The sequence below is a fragment of the Hermetia illucens genome, chromosome 1, assembly GCF_905115235.1.
Source record: "Hermetia illucens chromosome 1, iHerIll2.2.curated.20191125, whole genome shotgun sequence".
Classification (NCBI taxonomy): domain Eukaryota; kingdom Metazoa; phylum Arthropoda; class Insecta; order Diptera; family Stratiomyidae; genus Hermetia; species Hermetia illucens.
Window position 1 is genome coordinate 136,169,363 of NC_051849.1, and position 12,504 is coordinate 136,181,866.

Sequence of the window (12,504 nt, forward strand, 5' to 3'; positions counted from 1 at the left end):
CAAAAACTTCTAGCTCTTAGGGAAAAATTTAACTCTTAGTGTGGTATTAAATATGTGTTAGGTGAGAAACGACTTGCCTTAGCAAGTTCTTAGGGTCATTGAATTTTCGTATTGTTTTGAATACGTGAAAGATTTTAAGATTAACTACTTTGAAAATTTCTGGGGGAGCAGGAAGTAAAGGTCGCCCATTTGTACACTGGAGGTTTAATTGAAGCACGGCCCATAAGTGCTAAACAAAAGTGAAAAAGGCCTTCTGAGATTTTTCACTGCTCTCACTCCCCTCACTCCCAGTATCAAGTCTATATTTATAGCACTGCAATGTTGCATTTAAAACTTTTATTCATGTCACTACCCTTGAGTAACTGGCTTAGATCAATCAACAATTCTCCAACAAACTCATGCGCAAAAACAGAAACAAAAGAATAAAAATGTAAATGAGCCTGAAGTTCCACCAAGCCGCCTATAAAGGAATTTTGAAACATCATTCGCTTGGTTCCCGTTGGGTTACGGCAAGCGGCAAACATGTTAAGCCGCCTTAATACTAGCCACATGCGTGCAAGCAAGCTGCCAAGTAGGTTGTTGGTTACAGGGAGATTGCATGTTTGGAAACAAGTTGCGGTTGCAGCGAGATTGCATGTCTGTGGACAAGTTGTTGTTGGCCGGACGGGTTGCGACAACCGCAACTAGTCTATACACGTGCAATTTCACGCCAAACAAAAACTTGCTTGACAGCTTGGTTGAACGTCTCTGGCTAATGTAAAGCACTTGCACACAATGACGATGTTGATACAAAAAATCAAGGTAAATATGGGTTCAAGGTTTGGAGTTTATTGCAAATAGCAAGCGTCTGAACGCACCATAACATTCTTATCAGCGTGGCAAGTCTTGTGAGTCTGCTCTTCTTCTTGGTTTCAAAGGTAGATACTGCGAGGGGGTTGTTCACGGACAATCAAGGAGCTTTTGATTGTGCGCCCGTTCAAAAACTTTCGGATGCCATTAAAAAGCAGGGTGTCGGTAATACTTTTATTAATATGCTATGCTAAGGCAAAGATTGTTGTATGTTGAATGAGGTCTTGATCGCTACCTAACAACAAAAGCAATAAAATTCTACCCACAAGGAGGTGTTCTATTCCACTCCCTACTATGTGAACTGCAAAATCGCCCAATACACGTCCAAGCTTATGCGGATGATGTTGCTGTGCCATCTGTTGGTCGAGACCTCGGAACGCTGTGTAGAAATATACAAAGCACCGCCGTTAATTTGATCAACACTTGATTCCTGGTTGATATTGTTTACACAAGTCGGGAAATCGGAAGCTGGACGCTTCAGGTATGAAATGTTTTGTATATTTCTTTTATAAAGAGTGTGCATTTGTTCTATTAGTATCTAGCACGCAATATATGCATATATTATGTAAAAATATCCACTTTCGCGTGATATTGACATTCAAACTTTTGAATTTGCAAAGAAACAACAAATTTGACCTATTATAACTTTGTTAGTAATAGTGCAATTTCCTCCACACTTGGTAGGATCATTCTCTATAGTATAGCCTACATTGCTGTTCTAGGATGAACTTAAGGGAGTTTTACAGTCAATTACTTCATGTTATAACAGTATACAATTATTAACTTTGTTTGAACATTTATTTGGTTGAGTAGTTTCTGAGAATGGGTCCCTTAAAGAAATGATTATTTTCGACTTCCCGCCTTCCCCAAACTTCCATCAAACGTCAAAATGAAGACCAGCCCCACATGACCATATTTGGTGGGAAAAAAATGTACACCCCCTTTTGCATATATGGGGAGCCCCCTTAAATTCGACGAAGAATGATGTAACTCGCTGAGCACAGTTCCCACCTTCTCCGAGAAAAATGCGTGTGACAGACAGACAGATAGACGGGCAGACATACAGCCAGTAAACCGTTTTTAATAAGGTTTTGTTCTACACAAAACCTTAAAAAAGGATGAACGGTCTTTGCCGTCCAGAAATGCGGACAAAACCAAACTTTCCGAAGATAAAATGAGAAGCCTCGTAAAAACAGATATGTGGAGGCAAAGATGAAATAAGCTCTTACAGCCTATGGACTGTGCAGGTGAACCTCTGCCTCCACATAAGCATTTACGCAGTAATATGGGCATACCATCCGACGCAGCTTTAAAGCACTACCCAATTTGCAGCACGTTTAAATATACTCAAAGCAGTGCAACGGGAGTAGCTCATAGACTAATTGGTCTATGTCTATAGGAAAACAATCTGGTTTCTAGTAGTGTTAGTTACCGCTGTTGTCGAAAATTTGGAACTGAAAAAATTCCCATTTCCCACTCGTAACTAGAGCCCGATTTTTAACAGAATATTAACTGCTAGATTCCGATCTAGACAGTACAATTCTATACACCATGCAGAAATCTATAATATTGAGGAGAAAAAGAGTTTCTTTGACTAATTGAGTATAGCCCAGAAGGGGCTATTAAAGCTAACATTATTATTCTGTTTGGAGATGTGAATACAAAAGTAGGCTCACAACACCTTAGTCAAGCATGTGATAAAACAACAAAACGTTCTTAAGGACGGTGACGACAATCGTGAATAGTATATGCATTTTTGAAACTTTCACCATCTCATCATTGGTGACACATTGTTCAAAATCCGTGCTAACCTACGGCTAGTTGACTTTCGATTGATTCGCATTAGATTTAGAGGCCGAGATTATTACCCTGAATTGACCATTATATCTATCTGAATGGACCATTATATATTGCCTTAAATGCCTCGATTACACTGATGATCCCTGCTTGCCCCTTCACGGAATGATGAAGCTTCATCAAGTCTCTGTAGATTTCAAAAAAGGCAAAGAAAAGAAATTAACATCAACGTAACAAAGATTCTCAATCTCAAACGTTGTCGCACTTCCCCTATTTATATTGATGAACAGAATATTAAGGTCTTGGACAATTTCGTTTCTGGCGATGAAGCACGACCATATTGTAGGGTTAACAAATAATCGTTGGCTACTTTTGTCCAGTAATTGGAATTATTTATAAAAAACATAAAAACATAATTATAAAACATTTTGAGTTCAATAAGTACAAAAGAGAAAAACTTTACTTAGCTTTCTTTTATTTTCTACATCACTTCTCATTGACTTTTCACTTCCCGATTGCTCCGCTAGCCTCGTGACTCTCACCCCGGTACCCACAGATAGGCGAGCCACCCAGGCGGGCGAGTTTCACTTCGTGGTGAATTGCATTGTTCCCGCGCGGACCCCGGACGAATTCGTGTTAATTAGCCTGTGCCTCCACACTACCCCACCCCCAGCTGATACCATGCTTCAGCGACAAACCCGACTCATGGCCCCAGATCAAATCAAATCTCACGCGCCGTGCACCTCTTCTCCCCGAAACCTGGACACGGAGACGTTCTTGACCCTTCCGCCGACGTCAAGCCGAACAAAGTGCTCCCCTCTGTTCAGCACTCCATATGAGCCCTCATATGGTGGCTGCAAGGGCTTCCGGAAAGCATCTACGCGAACCAAGACGTGCAGACAACCAGGTCTCTGGGGGTGTCAGTCCTCGTCGAAGAATGACGGAATGATGGAGGTGATTTTATAATGATAGTTAACATCCTTACTCATTGATGACCAGAAATATCTACTAGTGACAAACCGTTCATTGCCCGAATGCCTAGATACGCAAAATCGTGTATTGCATGGAATACTTTCTTGCGAAAAGCGGCCGGAATATATGGCCTAGGTCCCTTTCCAGAGGTCTCGCTCAACGGCTGCCAGATTTAGTTCACCTTTTGGTCAAGGGCACCATCTACCGTGATGTCTAAGGCATCAACGAATATGGCTAAGGGTGCATTTGTTTGAAGAAATGGCAGGAGTATAACATCAGCCAGCTGTCGTTTGGCTACCTCAAAAGCCTGGACGGCCCCTGTAGGCCACGCAATCACGCATGAGTCTTTACTCTTGGCTCCAGACAAGTAGACATTGAGAATAGCTGGATGTCGTGCGGCTTTGGGCAAGAAACGATGATAGAAGTTTAACATCCCCAAAAACCTTTGCAGATCCTTAACCGTCTTAGGTTGTGAGAAGTCTATGATGGCGTGAACCTTGTCTGGATCCGGTTGGATTCCCTCAAGGGAAAATGTGACCTAAAAACTTCACCTGCTGTTGAAGGAATTTGCTCTTTTCAACGTTAAGTACAAGACCGGCCTCTAGTAAACGTTGAAAAATGCATTCGAGTTGTTCCAAATGGTCAGACTCAGAAGAAGCAACCAAAACTTCATCAAGTACACGAAACAAAAGCTAGCGTTTCTCAGGACAGAGTTGATGAACCTTTGAAAGGTTTGCGCCCCATTGCACGGACCAAAAGGTATCCGTGTGAACTCGAAGAATCTGAAGGGTATACATATTGGCGCTTTCGGAATATGTTCTGGAATTACAGGGATTTGATGGTACGCCTTGGTTAAGTCCAAAGTCGTGAAAACACGGCAGTTAGCGAGGTTATGCGCAAAGTCGTGGTTGACTGGTATAGGATAGCGATCTGGAGTAGTCTGAGCATTCAGAGGTCTGTAATCGCCATATGGTCTCCAATCGCCGTTGGACTTTGAAATTATGTGTAATGGAGAAGAGCAGCAGTTATTTGATGGTCTGCAAATACCCTGCTTTAAAAGTGTATCAAATTCTTTCTTAGCAACAGCGAGTTTCTGGGGTGTCAATGGACGCACCTCGCTAGTTATGTTGCTGTATTTTTGAGGAAGCGCACGAATGCGGGGGTCAGCTACCTCTTCAAAAATGATCGGAAAACTGACAGTAGAGCAGGTGATAAGTTTTCCTGAAGACCTGAGTGAATTTATCTATAAGAGATTCTACAGATCCACTGGCAACCCATAGTAGCCTAGAAAGTCTGTGCCTAATATGGGACTGTTGATGTCCGCTATTACGAGTATCTTGAATGACCTAACTTGCGGATGCTGTTGTTTCAGCTTCTATTGTGGCTGTGCCAAGCTCCAGCGGGTGACGGAGATTGTGGCCGTGAATTTCTGTTTCTTGCTTCCAGTCCTCTACAACCAACCGCTGTTGACGGTGATGAAGAAGCGCTGATATTGAAATTGTGTTTGTTGTTGACGATGGATTCGTGGTGGTTTCATTAGGTGAGATCAGACCAGAGGAAAACCCGCGGAAGTTGGTGCAACGGAATTCGATGTTCATTGAGTCCACTTGGGGTCACCAATTGTAGGGTTCACAAATAATTTTTTACTACTTTCGTCCAGTAATTGAAACCATTTATTATTCATAAAACATAATTATAAAACAATGACATTTTGATTATATAAATATCTAATGAATATATAAACTACGGACGAGTTAGTAAGTACAGAAGAGAAAAACTTGACTTAGCTTTCCTTTATTTTCTACATCAGTTGTCATGGACTTTCCACTTCCCGATGGGTCCGCCAGCCTCGTGCCTCTCACCTCACTACCCACAGGTAGGCAAGTCTCTCAGGTGGGTGAGTTTCACTTCGTGGTGAATTGCATTGTTCCCGTGCGGAGCCCGGACGAATCAATGTTAATTAGCCTGTGGCTCCACAATATAAAACAGCCCAGGCCAATTAAATGTCGAAGCGCCTCCAGTTATTCCTTCCTTCAAAAAAACTTTGTAATATCATAAAATAACGCTCTATAACTTGAAAATAACAAAAAACATGAAGCACCGTCTCATCACCAATGAAATGAAAGGTAATAAAATGTAAACTCCACAACAGAGCGAATAGAATACATATTAGAAACTCAGAATTCCAAATATTCCATAGATGTAATATCGGAATTGAGCATATATTTTCTAAAAAAACAACGAAGCTTTCGGGATAGTTTCCAAAAATCCCTTGATATGCTCATGTACGTATATAATGAATAGGCAAACCAATATTCTCTTTCAATTATGCAGTGAAATATTAATATACTGTGATGCGAAAACGAATAGACCGATTTTACAGTTGGTGCGAATAAGTTTAATATTCTTTGTGATAAGTATTGCCTTCATCCGATGACGCTTCTTCCCCACGGAAGACAGGGGAAGATCTTCAAAGTACATATTTTTTCACCCAAATCTTCTCTATCCAATGATATATACATTTTCATTTTATATATCACTGTTAGGGATTCTTCATTAACCTAAAATTACCTTGCAAAGCCTCACCGTGACCCAATATTTTCATAAGACCAGCCATAAATTTGTGGTAGCCATTTCGAACTTCCAGTCCTGGATATATGCATAAATTAATTTGGAAAACTTACGGCGGATTATATTGATGTTTCATAAAACTAAGATACGGAAAATGAAAGAAAAAATCGAGAACTAATAAAACTTTCTGGAAAAAAGGTTTATTGCTAAACGAAAAAAAATGGATACCAAATATAAGAACACGTAATTATTAATGGAAATCCGGTAAATATTGACGAATTATTTTAAATAAAACAAGCGGAAAACAAAAAACAGCTTTAGATATCATATCTCCTTGTATAAAAAATTCTAGGAACATAGGTCTGCCAGGTTCTCAAATAAATTGCATTCTACTTTTGGGGATGGCAAGATATTTTTGATATTTGCAGACACATTAACTAATCAAAATATTGACCCTACACTAACAGCAACCACTCAACTTGTTGCAGCAGGGCCGTGGTCAACGACTCAGGTCGCATAGTAATCAGTTTGCTGTCAGGAGTTGTTAAAAGTTCTTGTTGTAGATCCAAACACAGGTCACCGAATGGATACAAATTAGTCTTGAAGACTAGGCTGTATGCAAAATATCAATTTCATAACGAGCACTATGTAACATTGTAAGCAAAAAGATATAAGAATTATACAACTTCAATTCCCTCACCCTCACCACTTCAGTGCTGGATGAAGAAACTACAGTTTATTAGCGTTTACTGTTCCAGCTAATCACTCCATTTGTATCATTTACTATGTATCCTGTGCAAGACCGGAGGAAGAGGGAAAGAGGAAGTCCTGAAAATTTAAATATTTACTCGACTGAATTCATTGTTTATTCTTCTGTATCACTTCTTAGACAGGTAAACATCAAAGTAATTCAATGGAGATACCTTAACAGCTAATAGCAATAAAAAATAGCATAAACAAAAACAAAGCAAATAAAATTAAATAAAAACGGTAAAATGATAATAAATAAGAATGTAAGTATGAAATAAAAAATAAAAAGAAAAGACAGAAGTGGCACGCTAATTAGCACACCCTGGTACAACCGCCTCAAGATGTACAGAACATAATAAATACCGATAGCAAATATTAATTAATTTTGTTGAAAATTTGCATCCTTGTTTTTTAATATTTAAGCTTCGTTTTGGAAAATAAAAATGTTTTTAATTGAGGATATATACACTGAAAAATATTCTTTATAAAAATAAAGATAAAAAGCTTCATGAAACTGGCAACACACATAAAAGGAAAAGAGAAAAATATTTAATAAATTTTCAAAAATCATAGAAATATAGGAAAATTTAAGTTATATACTTAGTTAGTATTTGGTTGGATTCTTGGCATACAACCTCTTGTAATTGGCCAAAATTTTATTTTCCTGATAGTGTTTAATCGCATTTTGAACTTTATTGCGCGAACACCGTACAGACCGAGCTAATATTTTTTTCACACGTGTAAATATTCCATATTATGCGCCTTTCTTTCTCCGTAGAATTTTCCTTGCGTCTCATTTTGATGCTTTTTGAATGATTTTTCACTTGAAATTATGTTTTTCTAACTTTCAATAGAAAGAAAAGACTAGTAAGAGTTTCACACAGCAAAATTATCACAACAAGGTGTGTACTAATTAGAGAACACACACCAAATAAATCAAAGCCGCCAACGAAAAATTTTTGAATATGAGACTTCTATATTACATAACGAAAAAAAATGATTACAATATGTTACATTTTGAAACAAAATGCATCACACTAAATATTAACGAAGGTGTGGTAATTAGTGTGCCAAAAGTGTAAATGTGCAACAAGAAATATAGATGAAACAAAATCATGCAAATAATATAAATAGAAAAATTCAATTCCGGACAAAATAAAGGGAAGAGGCATAGGTTGTTTCCGTTTTGGATCCTCCTGTACCGATCATATTATCACGCTTTACATCGTTATGAAGCAATGTGCGGAGTTGAGACCCTCGCGCCATCTACAGAGGGAGTGTACCTACAAGCGCGATGCAAGAGGGACATTCTCGAGAAACAATTGTAAAAGCTATTATCAAGTACATATAAGCACAAAATGTCATGTGTTGCATCGAGGTAAAATTTCTGTGGAAGTAAAACAGATTTCGCCAGGGTTACATTTTGTCACAGATACTTTTTACACTCTAGCTTTGTCACCTTTCTTCTATACGTGGCGCACGTGACCGCGTTTTTCTCCTCTCCTCTGCTTTTCGCAGTTTATTTTGGATAGATGCGATCATGCAGTTGACCGCATCTCAATTATCTTGATGTGCTAGCATTTTCGACACCAGATTTTCTGGTACCAGCACCTCTCTTAGAGTCTTCTCGAGATTCCTCCTTTCTTCCACAAGTCTCGGACAGTGAAAGAATACATGCTCTGGGTCCTCTGGGGCTCCATCACAATTTGGACTGTCGGGTGAGGTCTCCAATTTAAACCTGTGAAGGTATTGGAGATATCCTCCATGCCCCGTGAGAAACTGGGTGAGATTATAATTAATCTCACCGTGTCGTCTCTCCAACCACTGATGGCAGGAATGAGCCTGTGAGTCCACCGACCCTTTCCCGAGCGTTCCCACCGCTCTTGCCATCTATTTATGGACCTCTCCCTTGCAGTCTTCTTCGTCCGCGATGAGGAAGAGGTTGACTTGGCATTGTATATGTTCGCCATCTCATCTGCCAAGATGTCAATCGGCATCATTCCAGAGATGACGAATGCTGCATCATCTGAGACAGTCCTGAAGGCAGAGCATACTCTCAGGGCTGTCCTCCTGTAGACTGAAGTCAGTTTGGTAGCGTCCCCTGACATCCGCAACGCCTCCCTCCAAACTGGGGTTGCATAGAGCATGATCACCATCCTGGCTATAAGCAACCTAGAGGTATGCCGTGCCCCTCCCACGTTCGGTATCATCCTTGCCAGAGCCATACTTGCAGTTGATGATTTGTCGCAAACATACCGCACATGTTCCTTATAGCTAAGCTTCCTGTCTATCACCACTCCCAAGTATTCGATGGTTCTGTCTGTCTGTCTGTCACAGGCACTTTTCTGAGAAACGGCTATACCGATTGACACGAAATTTGGTGAAAAGGTGGGACCTGTGGACCCTCAGACATGCAGTGATTGATATCCTTCTACGTTGAGATTTAGGGGGGTCCCCATATATGTAAAAGGGGGTATCAAATGAAAGGTCTTAATTAGTACTTTTCGAAGCCGATCTAACTTTTGAGATTTGTTAAAAAGACGGGGAGTGGGAGAGATGAAAATTGATGATTTCTTTAACGGACCCATTCTCAGAAACCACCCAACCTAAAAATCTGAAAAAAATCATGAAGCTGCCTCTATATAGTGCCCAGGCCTCAAAATACTCTTCATATCGATATCTGTTCAAATTAAGTTAATAATAGTATATTACCATATTTTTGAGAAAATTTAGTAAAACCTCCCTTAAGTTTATTTCAGAGTTGGTAGTAGTATAAAATATAATATGAAGCATATTATCTCCAAGTTTGATCAAAATCATACTATTAGCAACAAAGTTACAGTAGCTCAAAGTTGTCTTTACCGTGTAAATTTTCAACCCGAAGTACTAAATCTGACATGCTAAATGCATATTCTTAAATATACTCACACAAGAAGCAAACAAAACGTTTCATACCTGAAGCGGTTTCCTGACTTGTTTTTCTTGTTATCGGTGAGGGGTCCAACGAACGATGTCATCTTTACGTAGACACTACGGCTTGCTCGCTCACCAAGTCCTGGACCTTCGGCGCAAGAATCTGGATATGGAGAATAAGGCAAGCGAGGTCGCACTGGAAATGAACACCAGTAAGAGCTAGATTTTCAGTCTGGCAGATCACCGCATTGTTCCTATATGCGATGGCATCGAGCAGTTGTTTCTGCCAACGGGCGGTACCGAACTGGAAGTCGCTTGATATATCAAAACCATTAAATTCGTTTTCGCCATTTTAAAATGAGGAAATACAATTGTCTCAATGCCAAAATATCAAGTGAAGTTTACCTGGTGAAAAAGCGAAATTCAAGGAGGCTTCAGACTCTTCAAAGTCTAGATTGGAGTTGGATTGTTGCTTCAGTAATTTCTATTAATACTTCTCCAAAAAAAATGTCAAATTTATTGCACAAGGAGACCTAGTGTGTGACACCATTCAGTTTTAGAATTTCTTTACGTGAGATATTTACTACTGAAAACAGATTGTTGAAATTATATTTTTAGTTGAGTTTGCCGCCATAATCATTATATTTATATTGACCTTTTTTTCTTCTTAATATTTATACATTAAATACTATGAATCATTATATCCACGAACTATAAATCATGGTGTTTTTCAGGATGAGAACAATAACCGGGGGGACGAAACACGGCGAACACCACCCATCATTCCAGTGAACGTTGAAGAATTGATAGTAGCTAATCAAATTGCCACTACATCGACTTTAAGAGACTTAAATCGTCCTCAACTCGTAGAATCGAGTATTGACGTCAGAAATAAGGTAACTAAATTGATTTCTCCAAAAATAACAAATTAACATATACCGTCCTCAGCCTTGTTCCACGTCTCCTTCAGAGTATCGTTCACTCAAACCTAGTGACAATGGCATTCTCGTACTTCCACCTCACTACATGCAACTCGCTGCAGCGCTCGGACTAAATACACAAACGATGCTTGAACCAATCGTTTCAAGATCCGACTTTGAACGGATTGTGGAGCTCAATCGCTCGCAGCAAATCCCTCTTGCACCGGATAGTCACGTTAAACCTGAAGTTGAGAACTTACCCCGACTAGGGGAACACCATCAACCAGATACCAACCAACCTGTGCAACCTGAATTGAATGATGAAGCTCCTATTCTACAAAAGGACAATTCCGCCAACTCTCAGGACCGAGTTAATAAAATTTCTAACATGGATGTAGACTATCAAGGAGAGCCATTAGGAACAAAAACATCACAGCAGGATGTCCATTATCAAAGTGCTCTTGTACAATATCCTCAAGAACACAACAGATCATCACCTTGTACCCAGGAGATTCCAAAGGTTACCGAAAAGCAGGATCACATAAACTACAATGAGAACTCCTGTGAACAGAATCAAAATAATCAAAACCTTCTTAATCAACAAGAACAACGAGAACCAAGACCATGTGGAACAGATGACATGTGGCGGCCTTGGTAATTCACCCCTTTCAAATCTGCATTTTAACTCTGAAACGAAGAATGGAGCGTTTCTTAAAAATATTAAAGATCGCGGCAATTGAGTAACTGTTTCTTGTTAAATTGAATAATGTTATGTTTAAAATCAGGGATTATAATTAGGAATGTGCAAAATAATATAATTTTCAAACAAAAAAACATAAAACGATCGACCGGATATATCAATAACTATCATAAAACTTCGACCGATCGCATAAGGCAAAAGAATATTTAGGTGAATGGAAAAATACAACAGTAAATCCGTTTCGAACTATCAATTACTGAACAAAAATACTCCTTCTAGCTTTCCCCACTATCGTGTCGCGCACAAAGTAAACTATTGTTAACGAAGTTATTTTATATTTACTGTGCCAAATTACATTTTATTTTCGTGCAATAAAAATCATTGAAATAATCGCTTAAGTTTAGTCTAATATTTATTTATTGTTAATAAAAGCGTAAAGCAATGAATTAGCAAATGGAAGCGGTATCACAAGATATATATTGATAATAAAAGAAAGTGAACAATGTACCTGAATGATTTTCTCTCAAATAGATTTAATAATAAAATAAAATTTGAAGTAATTACAATGTGAAGAGCTTGCAAAACGACAGCGAATTCACTTGAGGGAAGCTATCGAGGTTCAGACGACAACTTTTACTATTCGCGAAATAAAGAAATTATCCTCCAAACACTTCAATCACTTGAATGAATGGGCTTTTATGGTTATGCATAAATTATTCAAAGTGTTGTCTATCGCTGACCACATACTATCTTTACCCGTGTTTCTGATAGCATGCGGATAACACATTGGAACAAATTTCGTCGTTTGTTCTTATGAACAAAAGTGTCCAGATAGTTCACACGCCTTCGATCGCGGTAATTCGAAGGAGCGATATCTGGTGAATACATCGTGTCTCTGTTCGTATTGTAGTCGTTTTTCAATCAAGGCTTACTTCATCTTGTCAATCGTCAGTTGATAGCGATCTCTTGTGACAAACTCTTTAGGTTTCAGTAGCTCATAGCACACCACACCTACCTGAGATTCGAGGAATG

General features: G+C 39.1%; 1 protein-coding gene across 1 annotated transcript in view; it reads left to right on the top strand.

Annotated features, from left to right (window-relative positions):
* LOC119647080 overlaps positions 1 to 12,072 on the top strand; it is a 31,274-nt gene extending 19,202 nt beyond the window's left edge. Inside the window, exons 5-6 of the mRNA XM_038047837.1 lie at positions 10,587 to 10,748; positions 10,801 to 12,072. Of these exons, the coding sequence (XP_037903765.1) occupies positions 10,587 to 10,748; positions 10,801 to 11,430 (792 nt within the window). The 3' untranslated portion in view covers positions 11,431 to 12,072. The remainder of the gene's footprint in view (positions 1 to 10,586; positions 10,749 to 10,800) is intronic.
* The last annotated feature ends 432 nt before the right edge of the window (positions 12,073 to 12,504 follow it).